Here is a 15325-nt window from a genome sequence, read left to right on the forward strand (position 1 = left end):
ACCCATGTGGAGTATAATCTAGATTACAGTAGATCTTCCTTTAGTTCTCTAAGTAAAAACTTACCTCACGGATGTCTGGATTCCTCCAAATTTATTTGTTCAATGTTATAACCAGCATTAGCGACTGTTTAAAAAGATAATCGTGTGCGTTTGTGGTTTATAATATTTTACAAGCCCGGCGAAGCCACCGTTAGATTTTCGGTCTTGTTTTATTCATAATTATGACGTCATAGGTCACGTGGTACGGACAGCATCTTGGAAAACAACGTTATACCTCTACATCTCCAAAACAGCTGTATGAAAATTTTTTAAATTGTCAAGTACTCACCATGGGGAATACGATATGTTAATGATGTCATTGGTACCTTAATTATGACGTCATAATTCTACAAGTACAACGTTTGATTCGATCAGTATCAATTTTTTTTCTCTGCAACTGCTGGTCTGATGGACCCTAAATTTTCACCATAGGAGCACCTCCTCCTGTAGAATGTTTTATGATAATTATGACGTCATGAGTCACGTGGTACAGGTGCCATCTTGTAAAAACCTAAAAACGTTGAACCTCTATCTCGAGCACCGCTCCATCAACAAAATCGAAACATGGTTCATTGTAAAGAACTCCATACGGGGAATAAGGGTTGTTAACGACGTCATTGATGCCTTAATTATGACGTCATAATTCGACAGGGACAACGCCCGAGTCTGATCAGTTTGAAATTTCTTGAGCATGATCTATGCAACAATTATTTAGAGAATATAAATTTATGATGTAATCGCTCACGTGGTCTGGCAGCCATATTGGATCAAAGAAAAAAAACCCTTCAAAAACTGAAGAGTTGCCTCGCACCAAGTTGACTGTGCAGGGTATTCTGTGAATACCATCTAGTATCTAGTTTGTATTTTGTTCAGCATGCCAGCGATAACTCACCTCCTCTACATGAAGGACACCGTGGGAGCTTTAACGTTCACCCATGTGGACAGGTCTTCTCGTAGGGATGTCGCACACAATGACTCGCCCTGCCTGCGAAACACCAGGATAACCGTTTATAGCCCGGAAGGGATTCAAATCCAGGAGAGACAGCTCAAAGGGTGAGTGCTTGTACCTCTAGGGCCTAGGCCATCCTGCAAGCCTGAAAATATTGCAATTATTTGCAAAAATGAACAAATTCATTTTTGCAGCGATAGAAAGGACGTCAGCAAAGCAATTCGAAATGAAAACCCTGTTAAAAATGCCAAATCTGCTATTTATTTGATGCTTAATGGGATACTGGAGTTAGATTGCAGTGATTTAATAGTAGTTTTGGCAATTATTCACCCAACCCCCATTCTCCTTTTCCACTGATTAAATTATAATAACCAAGAGACCATTTTGCTTGATGTGATATCAATGTTGCCTCTGTGGTCAATTCGGGAAGAAAGCCAAAGTCTTTCAATCTGAAAACATTTCATTCTCAATCCTGTTGCACAAGCTTTTTCAACAATAAAATGTTCATTCTGCATTGCTGTTGATGTTTGCTTCTGATACTCACCATACATCTGGAGTCGAGACCATACCCTTTACCAGAAGATCTGCACGCTGCCTTAGTGTATTGATCTCTTGAGTGGTGTTTCATGGCTGGCGAGAGGTCACACTTGTTTTGGCCAACTGTTATTCACGTTATTGTTATTCATGTTATTCACGTAACAACAAACATGTTAGTCGTCATGTTTCTGGTGACCAGCCTCGTCCATTTTTTTTGGGAGGTTTAAATTTGGAGGGCAGGAAGGGCTGGCATATAAAAGACTGGCAGGATAGATTATAAGCATGCACACCCCAGCCAAACTATAAACTGTTGTCCTGGTGTTTTGCAGGAACAAGGCATTGATGCGACGATGCGTGTGCCATCTCTCGGATGGACGTTAAAATGGGCGCACAGTCTTCCAACGTCGGTTGCTGGACCTTAAAGATCCCACGGTGTCCTTCGCGAAGAGCAAGCGAGATATCACCGACTCACTGAACAAATTACAAATTCCTGCTCTTACCGACAGGGGGCACTGCATCAGCAGCACAAACCAGTAGCCAGGTGAGGCACGCAATGCAATGGCCCACCCCAATAAACATTTGAATAGTAAGCTTTTTGGGAGGCAGTGACATGTTTTAAATGTTTTTATTGGAAATAAAAAGCAAAACTATAGTTCGGTTATCTTACAGAGATAATCTAGCAAGCCTTTTGAAGTTATACAGTAGATTGAACAAAAACTATAGACAAATTATATTTGGTTTATCCTTTTATGGAACCACATTACCATTGCCTCCTTATCAGGAGATGCCAGTGACAGTGGGTCAGGCCCACATCTCAATAAATATACAACAGGCAAAAAAGAAAAAGAAAAAAAGAACAACAACAATTATTACACTTCATTTGCACGCATATACAACTTCCAAAAACAACAACACTGTACAAGGATTTATCCTGATAAGGTGGTAAATTCAGAGCTGTTCGGCATCCGGCGCAGTAATAATGCAAAAGATAAAATAAAAATATTCTCCATTAGGTAGTTTCCCATCCAATTTTCACGAGATGGCAAATGCGATCAATCAGATTGATGGGAGGGTTGTGGGAAGGGGAGGAGACAAAAGGCACAGAAGGAACAAACTTGGCAAAAACCCTCGAACGCATGCCAAGGTATGGGAGCAGCCAAGCCAGGTGAAAAGGCAGGCTTTTGGGGATGGGGTCAGGTGAAAGTAAGGAAGGAAGGAAGGAAAGGGATAACTACAGAGGGATGGAGTAGGAGAAGAACCTGCAATACACACAAAGCTCATTCTTAGGAAAGGGAAGACGGGGAGGAGGAAATCAAAATGGTAAGCAGGCTTTACCGAGGGCTGAAAATGGTCTACAACAGACTGGTCGACAAGACAGGACACTCACATAGCAAGGCAACGGGCACACGCAGCGCTGATTCCGATGTACAGGTCATGAATTGCATCATGTCGCTTCCCTACAAGACCCTCTCCAATGCCATTTGAATCGGAATATCATCCCCCCTCCCCCTCTCCACAAATCCCTTCCCCATCCCACAATCCCTTGCACAGCCACAATGGTCATGTAGGCACCGGCGATGGGAAAGTTTCTTTTGCAGACGTTTCCTCGTAATCAGACTGGCAGAGGATCATATTATTCTTCAGGAAGAACTTGTCTCCGACACAGAATCTGGTATGCAAGAACCGGAGTGTTGCAAACAATTTATTGCATCGGAAATCAAATGCTAACTTTTACCAGCATCAATATTGCACAAAAACCTCAGTCAAAGCTAACAATAATCTTAAGAAGAATGTAGACATCGGTTGAAGTCGCGATGAAATAAGCAGACATTCTGGAAGCATGGATGAGCATGATGAAAATGGCAAGTATCCGTGTTCAAGGCCATGCATGGCAGAATAACCCTTATTGTGCAGCGGTACCCGGATCAAGACTCACCTCTGGCTACAGAGCTGGCATGCAAAGCAATCCAGGTGGTAAACGCTCTCCCGGACACGCATCACCATCTCGAACGCTGGGATGAGTTTGCTGCATGCCGCACAGTTTCCTGTTACACCAAAGAGCCTAAGAACACAGCACGATGCACTCCACTGAACACCTCGTCGACGTATCCCAACCTCGTTGGTTTATCAACAATGACAGTAGCTAATCCCTGGATCTGCCTGCAACCCAGCTACTCCCAATCTCCCAATGCAATGACTTTTGTGATGGTCAGATAAGTTAAGTGGATAAAGGGGTGGGGGTTGGGAGATGCCCATCTTGTGGGCGATTATTAGCTCGGACGTGCCAAAGCTTCGACAATGCTTCCTCAGCGAAATATGATAGGGCCAAAGTGGAACAACAATGCTGACCTGCTGCAAGCGGAACACTTTTTTTTCTTCTTTATTGGATTGACGAGAAAGCCTTTAATGCTTTATAGGGGGTAAGTCCTTGCCTGGAGCTCCAGCTACATCAGCCACAAACGAGGAGCATTTGCCACCCTACTTTCTGGCACAAGCAAAGAAAATGAAAATGAGAAGCAATGGAGAAAGCTAATGCACCAAAATAAAATAAAATAGACAAGCTAACCTTAGTAGCCCGTGGGCAAGATCGGCAGCCTGAACGTGCCGTGACTCGTTATGACCAAAGCGGGATGAACGACACCGGTTCTTATTAACTTGTGGGTTGTGAAAAAGGGTGTCCTGCCAGGCAGTAAATCCCAATGCCTCCATCGCATGACTTCTATGAAATTGCGTTACTCATTGCACAGCTACAGCAAAACACCGAGGTTAAACAATGTGTAAACTGGCTAAGCAACCCCCAAACAAAATCTTCAACAACCTGTCTCTGGCCAGCAACACCTGGACAAACTGCATTTGCAACACCCAAACGGCCAAGATATTGGCAAGTGGCCACTAGGACAGCAAGGGAATCAATGACTTTGGGATATGCGGTGCAACCAGGCCTCAAATCCTCTGCGCACTCTTATACCGAGCTTTAAGCAACAGTGAATAACAGAAGGCCAGTGCCAACTGGCTGAGCTAGCAGCCAATGAGAGGCTCAGACAGCACCGCCATTGATCACCAGGCAATTACCAGGCAAGCGGCAGTAAATTAAGCGGCACATTAAGCAGAGGAATGGGAAGCGATTTCTCATTGGCGTCACTGCGCGTGATTAATGTGCGACTCTGGAGGCTGTGCTTACTCGTGTCCCGCACTCCCTGCGGCTCCGATACCCTTTGGCCCAACTGGCTTTGTCCACGAGTGCTAGGATAGTACCCCCCCACACCCTCCCGCCACCCCCGACCACCATGACCAGTAACCAAGTTCGACCTGCCCACCCTCCTCGTCCACCAATAGCCCTCGGCCACTGCACTTACTCGTACAGCGACATCAAAAGATATGGGATAATTTTCGAACACCACCGCACACTCACATCTGCGTAATTAGACAAGTGTGTCGATGATAAGTGTGCGGATTTCTCCAGGTGTGCGCAAAATATGCCAAAACTCGGGGCCATCAGTCAAGCCGTCGGGCACTTCATCAAGAACCATGTGGAACCTTGCCACAGCAGCCACACTGCCTCTCACCAACTCACTCTGCCAAAATATCACACCCGTAATAGGGCTGGCGCCACTAACGATGCGACCTTCTCCCCACGCCCCAATTAAGCTTTCCTCGGGACGGAAGAGGGAGACGTCATCCGAGCTTCGTCGACAAAAGAGCCTTTTAGGGCTTGTGCTTGTGGCTGGGGCAATTAGGCCAGCCTGAGTGCTCCGTGTGGTCCCGCTGTAAATACTCGGCCTCGTGTAAGTGCACCTGCCTCTTGCCGGGCCCATGGCACTGCTATGCCTGCAACGCGCTGCAGGAAAGAACAAGGCCAAAACATGGTCAGTGTTACCCTTAATTCTGAGATCTATTCCACATCTGATCCCCTTCCCATTACCCAATAAGATATCAAAATGGGGGAATTCTAGCATTGGATAAGGTCGGTAGTATAATCTGGTACAAGAAGGCAACATAATTAACAACCATAATGGAGGTTGTGATCGTGGCAGCTAATAATTTAAATGGAAATGTAATCACCAACAATAATGACACCAACCAACCGACTGACCAATGGGGTTACATGAAAAAAAAACTCAGACTTAAAGCAGTTCCAGTAATCTGGATAAAATAAAGAGCAATCTCTGCTCGGGTGAACCGTAGTTTAATGCCAAATTATTGCTGGCATCACCTACTCGGGTTTCATCACCACGCCAAGGTCAATTGCTGCTCACTGGTTCCAGGCCAGGCAATTCCTCGACGGTGGCACAATAAGTAGGTTTACCGGTATTTCTGCCGAGCACGACCAACCTCCCACACTTTCTCAGGGCCAGCAGCTGCTCCTCACTTCAGGCACGCCAGCCGCATTTCCATAGCAACCCTCCATCGCCACCATTGTGTGCCGAGTGTTGCACAAACACGGCACGATCGTTAAGCGTTCGTGCACGACAAAGCGCGCAACTGTTACACTACGCAAGTAATGCGACTGTGAAGGACGCCACACACACACAGGGCCTGTCGAGGCCCTGTTTTTGATTTTCTTTTGGGGACCATACACAGTGCTCCACCAAATATTTCAACATCACTATTTCACCAAATCTAGGAGGAAAAAAAAATAAACCATCAAGCTGTGCAACAGATCATGAACAACTACTGCGCTATGGGAAATAAAAATGTGAGAATGGAATTTAAAACAACAACAACAACAACAAAGCAATATCGAAATCAGCAATCCAGGGAGTAGATACTCGCCCAGCTAATCTCAGTGGCCCTTCACTGTTCTCTGAGCCCTCATCGATCCAGGCCCAGAGAGGACGGCAGCACAATTACAACTTGTAATTTCATTTCACAGCAGCTGCACAGCCCGCCGGCCACTCTGCCGACCGCTTTCGATCCCACACAGATTAGAAGCTGCCGCACCCTTCCTTCCACAGCCACCTCTCCAGCACCCCTCCCCTCCCGACCACTCACCCTCCCTCCCTCCCCCAGCCAACAGATGGCCCACTGCGAACTTTGAAGGACACTGCACTCACCAGCCTAACAAGTTCCTTCAGAAAACGACCTCTTCAGTCATCTCGTTAGTGCGATAATGCCGACATGGAAACCGGCAGCTGCTAATTTACGGAGCAATTTGGCAAAGGCTTTCAACTATTAATTAGGGCTCAGAAATTAAAGCCAATTTTAAGGCAAGGCTCCAAATCTCGCTCCGCAGCCAAACGCCTGCACCTTGTGACGCCCCGAGTCCAGAAGGAGCTCACAGAATAACAGGATGTCTGACTGGCCGCAAACAAAAGAAAGAAAGCAAATCTAAGGAACATAATTAGAAGGAATTAACAACAACAACAAAAAAACATTCTGAAGGAACAATTAAACTTAGAGCCGAGGCTGTGCTGCCTGCTCCTTGGAAATCAAATCGATATGCTTTTTAATAATAAAAAACGTTGAAATCTAAATCAGTTAGAAAAAGGTCAAAAAGATGAAACATGAGAACAACTACATAATTAAAATGTTGTAAAAAAGGGAAAAGTTCGATTGCCAAGCTTCGCATCTCAAATTCCATTCAAATATTTCCAAGACACCCAAAGCAGATAGCAATCGGTTGAGCGTGACAACGGAGTAAGTTATGAGCAAAGTAGACAAATCAATGTTGTTGATGTTTTTCCAAACTGAGCACAAGCCCCAGAAGAAAGACCAAACGAGTGACAGTACAGAGAAACGTCATCGTTAAGCTATCCCACGAACAATAACAGAAGCACAACAATGAACAATCGAAGATAAAGGAACGCATTGTGTGCGAGCACGCGTCACATGACGTATGTGTGGCTCGTGAAACCTCGTCAACAGGCCGAGGAATGACCAATTGAACGAAGAGGAGGAAGGATTCAAGAAACAGATTTCAACGTTTCTTTCAGTATCTCGATCATAAAATCTCACCACTGGCCTTCCTCTTGGTGAATCACACAAATCTATTCTACTATTCACTCCCAATGACCTGTTGAACATCTTCCCTCCATTTTTGGCATGACCCCCTATTCTATGCACAGTACATGGTATCGAGAACATGTCAGATTATAAACGACTTCCTCGTTCCCTTTGCTTTTTTCTTATTGAACCCAAAAACTTGTATGCAGTTCAAAATATTATTTGAAAGGTGTTTACGACGATGGTTCGGTGGATGTGTGGAGTATCGTTGAGAGAGAGGAAGACAAATGATGAATCGCGAAAGATGATGGGAATAGAGCCTGTGATTGATGCTGTGAAGAGGAACAGGTTGAGATGGTTTGGTCATGTGTTGAGGAAGGATGAAAGTGACTGGTTGAGAAGTGATGGAAATGAATGTAGAAGGAAGTAGAGGACGGGGAAGACCGAGAAAGACTTGGCTAAAGATGGTGGAAGAAGAAATGCGGGCAAGGGGGTTAACAAGGAGAGATGCAGAAAATAGGGCAAGATGGAGAAGATTGTCATGGGGACCGCAAGGCTAACCCCCTCTCTAGCAGGGAAAATGGCCTTAAAATGCACGTTGTTGTTGTTACGACGATGCATATGTCAACCCGTTCTCCCAACCTACTTCCGGGCCTATTTCTTTCTCTCTCCCTCTCCACTTCTCCCAACTGAAATTTGCGTTCCTTTCTAAAACACCCTTTTCTTACCTAATATCCCAGATAAACAATACCCCACCACCCTTATTTTCTTTTAAAACTTTCTCCCATCAAACTTGGCATGATCGACCTGCCAGGTACACACCGCAGGTAATCTCGGCGGCAAAGGATGAGGTTGGCACGAGTGTACAGCGTAGAGCCAACCTCGCCGAGACGGCAATCGCAGCACGCACACTTTAGGCAGTCCTCGTGCCAGTACTTGTCGAGTGCCTTGAGCAGAAAGCGGTCGCGGATTTTGCGGTGGCAGCCGGCGCAGCCTTTGGGCGACGCGTCTGGCTGCAGAGGCAGCATCTGCACACCTGCCGTTGTGGTGGGTGGGGCAAAAGAGGTCATCAAAAAAGGGCAATACCCAAAAAGGGAAGTTTGGTGCTCATGGCTTGCCGAGTGGCGGAATCGCTATAAACGTCCGACAAATGGAATTGCAAAGTGTAAAGAGGCAAAGAACGTACTTTAAATGTATAAAAAGGAGAAACCATGCGACTTCAAGTAACTTTAAAAAAAAAAAAATTAAGTGAACCAATGGGGCGGAAGAAGGGGGAAGGGGGAAGGGGAACAGGACGAGGAATGGACAACAGCCTTATCTGAAGTGCGTCGATTGTATGGCCATGAGTGCAAGTTGCTTCCATTTCAATGTTGCTCCAAAGGCAGCAATAGTGCGTCTCAAAATCTTTACAAGGGCCTCCAAAGCAAGCTCTTAATGGGTTATTGACATCATGATAAATTGGAACTGGGCACCCGCTTGGTTGGCTCGGGCGAGCCCGTCGGCTAACGGGGCAGGTAAATGAAGGAACGGAGGGAATGATGTAACAACACCGTGCAACAAAGAGGTTTAATTGAACGGAGCAGATGTTTACTTTGAAGAAATCACCGCACAGCTTCGATAAGCAATCTTTCTAACATCTGGTAATGCACCAAATTAGCTCAATTTAAAAGCAGCTCCTTAATTATATTGGCCTGAAGGAAGCGCTAACAGCCTCCATGTCCTCGAAACTTTCCTGCACTTTCGACAAATTAAATCGATGACTTTGCCATCCAATGTTCCCGCTGTTTCATCGCGCCCCTTTTAATGGCCTTTTGGCATCAAACGCGGCGCCCGCCGCCTCTGGGCGCAACCAGGAGGGCTTACCATGCAGAACCCATAGAGGTTCCGCAAACAGGGTCCCTCCGCTCGGCCTGGGACCCACGCTCGGTCCCAATCCCGGGGCGCTTGTTAGGTCGGACTACAGCGGAGCAGGCGGGAGAGGCGCCCGGGGTGCAGTGGGCATCATTATCGTAATCACGGTTACTGGAGGCCTCGGACCTCGCCCAAGGGGTTTTCTGCGGAAGACTGCCACAACTTTCAGGTTGGGAACACCCAAGACCAACCAGGCTGGGAAGGTTACAGGTTGGTTTCAGGTTTGGAAGGTTTCAGGTTTGGAAGGTTTCAGGTTTGGAAGGTTTCAGGTTTGGAAGGTTTCAGGTTTGGAAGGTTTCAGGTTTGGAAGGTTTCAGGTTTGGAAGGTTTCAGGTTTGGAAGGTTTCAGGTTTGGAAGGTTTCAGGTCTGGAAGGTTTCAGGTCGGGAAGGTTTCAGGTCGGGAAGGTTTCAGGTCGGGAAGGTTTCAGGTCGGGAAGGTTTCAGGTCGGGAAGGTTTCAGGTCGGGAAGGTTTCAGGTCGGGAAGGTTTCAGGTCGGGAAGGTTTCAGGTTTTGGAAGGTTTCAGGTTCATTTCAGGTTGGGAAGGTTTCAGGTTAGTTTCAGGTTGGGAAGGTTTCAGCTTAGTTTCAGGTTGGGAAAGTTTTAGGTTAGTTTCAGGTTGGTGAGGTTTCAAGTTGGTTTCAGGTTAATTTCAGGTTAGTAAGGTTTCAAGTTGGTTTCAGGTTAGTAAGGTTTCAAGTTGGTTTCAGGTTAGTAAGGTTTCAAGTTGGTTTCAGGTTAGTAAGGTTTCAAGTTGGTTTCAGGTTAGTAAGGTTTCAAGTTGGTTTCAGGTTAGTAAGGTTTCAAGTTGGTTTCAGGTTAGTAAGGTTTCAAGTTGGTTTCAGGTTGGTAAGGTTTCAAGTTGGTTTCAGGTTAGTAAGGTTTCAAGTTGGTTTCAGGTTAGTAAGGTTTCAAGTTGGTTTCAGGTTAGTAAGGTTTCAAGTTGGTTTCAGGTTAATTTCAGGTTAGTAAGGTTTCAAGTTGGTTTCAGGTTAATTTCAGGTTAGTAAGGTTTCAAGTTGGTTTCAGGTTAGTAAGGTTTCAAGTTGGTTTCAGGTTAGTAAGGTTTCAAGTTGGTTTCAGGTTAGTAAGGTTTCAAGTTGGTTTCAGGTTAGTAAGGTTTCAAGTTGGTTTCAGGTTGGTAAGGTTTCAAGTTGGTTTCAGGTTAGTAAGGTTTCAAGTTGGTTTCAGGTTAGTAAGGTTTCAAGTTGGTTTCAGGTTAGTAAGGTTTCAAGTTGGTTTCAGGTTAGTAAGGTTTCAAGTTGGTTTCAGGTTAGTAAGGTTTCAAGTTGGTTTCAGGTTGGTAAGGTTTCAAGTTGGTTTCAGGTTAGTAAGGTTTCAAGTTGGTTTCAGGTTAGTAAGGTTTCAAGTTGGTTTCAGGTTAGTAAGGTTTCAAGTTGGTTTCAGGTTAGTAAGGTTTCAAGTTGGTTTCAGGTTAGTAAGGTTTCAAGTTGGTTTCAGGTTAGTAAGGTTTCAAGTTGGTTTCAGGTTAGTTTCAGGTTGGTAAGGTTTCAAGTTGGTTTCAGGTTAGTTTCAGGTTGATAAGGTTTCAGCAGGTTAGTTTCAGGTTAGTTTCAGGTTGGTGAGGTTTCAAGTTGGTTTCAGGTTAATTTCAGGTTGGTAAGGTTTCAAGTTGGTTTCAGGTTAGTTTCAGGTTGATAAGGTTTCAGCAGGTTAGTTTCAGGTTGGGAAGGTTTCAGGTTGGTTTCAGGTTAGTTTCAGGTTGGGAAGGTTTCAGGTTGGTTTCAGGTTAGTTTCAGGTTGGTAAGGTTTCAAGTTGGTTTCAGGTTAGTATGGTTTCAGGTTAGTTTCAGGTTGGTAAGGTTTCAAGTTGGTTTCAGGTTGGGAAGGTTTCAGGTTGGTTTCAGGTTAGTTTCAGTTTGGTTTCAGGGTGGTTTCAGGGTGGTTTCAGGTTAGTTTCAGGTTGGGAAGACCCCCCCCTACAGGAATATCCCACCCATAAGGTTATCTAAACTCAAGGCATTGATGAACACTGAGCAACATGGTCGAAATCCTTACAATTCCCAAAGCAAGGAGACCCAATCACAGCAGTGGAGACCATCAATCAATAAATGAATGAATAAATAAATAAACCCTCCAATTGACCTCAAAGAACCTTTTCACTGCACAAGATCTTCAAATGAAATACCCAAGGTGAATCTCATGAATATTAGGTTTATGAAAAGGACGAACCAATAAGAGTAGAGCAACAGAGAGCGAGGACTAACCGGGAAGCGCCACTGCGATCCACGGGTACCTGCGCGAGGCGGGATGCGCAGCCGGGGTCCAGCCGGGGGTCCCAGCGCGGCCGCGGAACCGAATTAATTGCGGGCGGGAATGATAAACGACGTGCCTGGCTCGGAGCCTCGCGGCCCGGCGCTCCGTGCGGAGCTAATCTCCACACCCCACCTCCTCTAATTCATTAGAGCATTAAAACCCAGAGAACTGAAGTATGACATGTAATCTAGGTGCCGGAAAACTCGTTATTTTCACGCCACAGAACACAATTTCGATTGCATTTTCTCTTATTTTTTTTTCTCTCTTTCTCTCCCTCTCTTCCCCCTTTCTCTCTCCATCTCTCCACTTCTTCCCCTTCACTCTCCTCTGTCTTCTTCTTCTTCTCGCCTCTTCTTCCCTATGTTCTATTTATTTCCTCTTCCCCCGCCCCGCCCCCTCCATATCTTGCACGCCCCTTGCCTCGCCGTGGCATCTCCTCTTCCTCGTCCATTCCCGTGTCAGAGGTCAGACAGCTCGTACTCACATACACAGAGCCGATACCTACCCCGTACCCGCCGATACCTACCCCGTACCCGCCGATACCTACCCCGTACCCGCCGATACCTACCCCGTACCCGCCCCATTCAATATATCTCCCGAAGAGTTGTCACAATGAAAGCCACACCAAACGTCCTGTGGAAACGTTACAGCCGCGCCGGGAATGACATTTACACGGGGCTTCGACACAAGTCAGGCCGTGGGGAGGTATGTGCGGGGGTAACGCGGAAAGGGGGAGCGGGGAGAGGTACGTACGGGGGCAACACAGAAGGGGGAGCGGTGGAGGTACGTACGGGGGGTAACGTGTAAGGGAGAGCGGGGAGAGGTACGTACGGGGGTAACACGGAAAGGGGGAGCGGGGAGAGGTACGTACGGGGGTAACACGGAAGAGGGAGCGGTGGAGGTACGTACGGGAGTAACGTGTAAGGGAGAGCGGGGAGAGGTACGTACGGGGGTAACACGGAAAGGGGGAGCGGGGAGAGGTACGTACGGAGATAACGCGGAAAGGGGGAGAGGTACGTACGGGGGTAACACGGAAGGGGGAGCGGTGGAGGTACGTACGGGGATAACGCGGAAGGGGGACTGGGGAGAGGTGCATATGGGGGTAGCGCGGAAGGGGGAGTGGGGGGAGGTACGTACGGGGGCAACATGGAAGGGGGAGCGGGGAGAGGTACGTACGGGGGTAACGCAGAAGGGGGAGTGGGAAGAGGTACGTACGGGGGTAACGCAGAAGGGGGAGTGGGGAGAGGTAAGTACGGGGATAACGCGCAAAGGGGAGCGGGGAGAGGTACGTACGGGGGCAACGTGGAAGGGGGAGCGGGGAGAGGTACGTGCGGGGGTAACACGGAAAGGGGGATCAGGGAGAGGTACGTACGGGGATAACGCGGAAAGGGGGAGAGGTACGTGCGGGGGTAACACGGAAAGGGGGAGAGGTACGTGCGGGGGTAACACGGAAAGGGGGAGAGGTACGTGCGGGGGTAACACGGAAAGGGGGAGAGGTACGTGCGGGGGTAACACGGAAAGGGGGAGCAGGGAGAGGTACGTGCGGAGTAACACGGAAAGGGGGAGAGGTACGTGCGGAGTAACACGGAAATGGGGAGAGGTACTTGCGGGGTAACACGGAAAGGGGGAGCGGTGGAAGTACGTACGGGGGCAACGCGGAAGGGGGAGCGGTGGAGGTACGTACGGGGGTAACGCAGAAGGGGAAGTGGGGAGAGGTAGCCTAAGTACGGGGGTAACGCGGAAGGGGGAGCTAAGTGGATTATTTTAAAGAAAGAGCCGGATCGGGATGAATCGGCGCGATCAAACTGCGGGACAGGACTCGGTTTGGCTCCGTTCGGCGTCTCCGTTGCTACTATCGACCTCCGCGACCTGGATGCTCGCCGGGCACCGACCTGCCATGCCTCGCATCACACGCAGCCTTGGGTGAGAAGCTGCAGAGAGTCCTTCCGTGCGAGATCCGCGACGTGCCAGCTGCGCAAGAGCGGGAGTCCCGGAGGCTCCGAGCAGCCGAGCGGCGGTGGGACGCTCCGAGGCGCCGCCGCTGCGCACCGAACAATGCAGAGCGCGCGGCCGACACGCACTGGCGCACGGCCATTGACTCCGCGCTAATTAATGAAATTCAATCGCCCGGCGTTTCATTAAGGGGAGGGGGAGCTAGTCGGGTAGCGGAGGGAGGGAAAAGGGGAATGAAGGAGAGAAAGGGACGAAGGGCCGAGCGGAAAAGAGATGAGGAAGGGGTGGGACAGCATCTGGCCCCGCCTCACGTCTTACGCAACCATATCGACGCCAAGCTCCGCCCAGCCTTGACCCTCATCAGCGGCGCAGTTCCCGTATCCGTCGCAGGAGCCTCTTCACATCGAATCTGATCCTTTAAATTCCCGTTTTCTACTACGAATTAATGGTCTTGCTGTCTATATCACATTCTTCACTCTATATTAGGGATAAACTGGCATTCTTTGGAATTGGTTCAGCAATAAAACGTGACTCTGCTTCTCACTACATTGCCATGGAAAGTACAAGACGTATACAAATCATCACAAACAAACCTACATATAAAATACGAGCAGAGCATTAAAGTTGTAATGGATTAAAAAAAAAACATAGCGGACGAACACCTCAGTTTATAATAAGCTCGGCGTTGCTTTTGGGGTCAGACAACCAAAAACTTCCGTTCTGGAGCTGCAGATGTCTCTTCCGATGGGACGTTAAACAGCTGTTTCACCTCTAATGTGATATTTGAAATTATCCCTCAAAAATATACATATCATTTAATTGCCGAAAATATTGACCATGTCCGCAGTAAATTTAAATTGTGTAACAAATTTCAGCTTTATGCTGATGTTTGTGCTCCCTTTACCACTCCCTCCGTCCATCAACAATTGTCCAATATGCATAGGGGATTTACCCTCCCCCCTCACTCCCCTCCCCCAACCCGCCCCCCCCCCACCCTCTTACCCTTCCAAGCCTGGTATCTTCTATCTATAATTCCAGTAATCTCTGTGTGTATGTTTGTATGTTTGTATGTTTGTATGTCTGTGACCGCTGTTTCTCGACAACCACGGGTCCGATATACTTTAAACTTGCCAGGTATATTGCTGGGGACCCGAGGATGTGCCTTTTCAAGGTTTCATATTAATCGGAGAAGTAGTTACCGAGCTATGTCCAAAAAACGATTCAACCAATCAGAGAGCAGCGAGCTATCACGTGTGCCGAACGTGGCGAACAGACTCTGCCTCGGACGGCACATTTGAGAGCGTATTCATTTATTTCACGTTGGCAAACTGTGTTGCCGCTATGTTGGCGTTAAACTATGTTTTAAAACGAATTAAAACTAATTTGCGATTCATCGTAACTGCGATATGCGACCTTCCGGACAGTCAAATGAGGACGTCACTTCCGGACTTACGTAGCGGCTAGCGGGCGCCATTTGGAGGAGCTGGGAGGACTCAGTCGTGATAGAGTGAGCCTGAGTGAGTATATCAAGACAAGAACAAGATCTAGAAGGAGGTATGTACGGTGCGATTCATATAATATATTGTTTAGTTATCGTCGATGAGGAATTTGGGGGCCCGATTAACTGCAGCGCCATCCGAGCTGCGGCGTCGGGACGATACATTCATTGTACGGTCACATCACGCACTTACGGGCATGCCCATGGGCATGGGCGAA

At 47.5% G+C, this 15325-nt stretch overlaps 1 protein-coding gene across 4 annotated transcripts; it reads right to left on the reverse strand.

Annotated features, from left to right (window-relative positions):
• Positions 1–2134: 2134 nt before the first annotated feature.
• On the reverse strand, positions 2135–13944 carry LOC137423280 (LIM domain only protein 3). Of its 4 annotated transcripts, none has more exons than XM_068110240.2 (4): positions 13549–13944; positions 8291–8504; positions 3462–3587; positions 2135–3194 (listed from the first exon to the last, which is right to left on the reverse strand). In XM_068110240.2, the coding sequence occupies exons 1-4, from the start codon at positions 13562–13564 to the stop codon at positions 3086–3088; spliced, it is 465 nt and encodes a 154-aa protein (XP_067966341.1). In that variant the 5' UTR covers positions 13565–13944; the 3' UTR covers positions 2135–3085. The 4 variants fall into 4 exon arrangements, with proteins under 4 accessions (XP_067966341.1, XP_078630519.1, XP_067966342.1 ...); XM_078774393.1 differs by having other exon boundaries at positions 2135–2784; positions 13549–13867; XM_068110241.2 differs by lacking the exon at positions 13549–13944 and adding an exon at positions 11608–12023.
• Positions 13945–15325: the final 1381 nt, after the last annotated feature.

This window comes from Myxine glutinosa, chromosome 3 (assembly GCF_964187855.1).
Source record: "Myxine glutinosa chromosome 3, kmMyxGlut1.1, whole genome shotgun sequence".
NCBI lineage: Eukaryota > Metazoa > Chordata > Myxini > Myxiniformes > Myxinidae > Myxine > Myxine glutinosa.

What these genes read in the sequence shown, in the direction of transcription:
- LOC137423280 (XM_068110240.2), bottom strand. An exon ending in TGCCGCCGAGATTACCTGCG is followed by an intron (nt 3,588 to 8,290) that starts GTGTGTACCTGG and finishes CTGTGTTCTTAG; the next exon opens with GCTCTTTGGTGTAACAGGAA. An exon ending in TGCCAGCTCTGTAGCCAGAG is followed by an intron (nt 3,195 to 3,461) that starts GTGAGTCTTGAT and finishes CTTGCATACCAG; the next exon opens with ATTCTGTGTCGGAGACAAGT.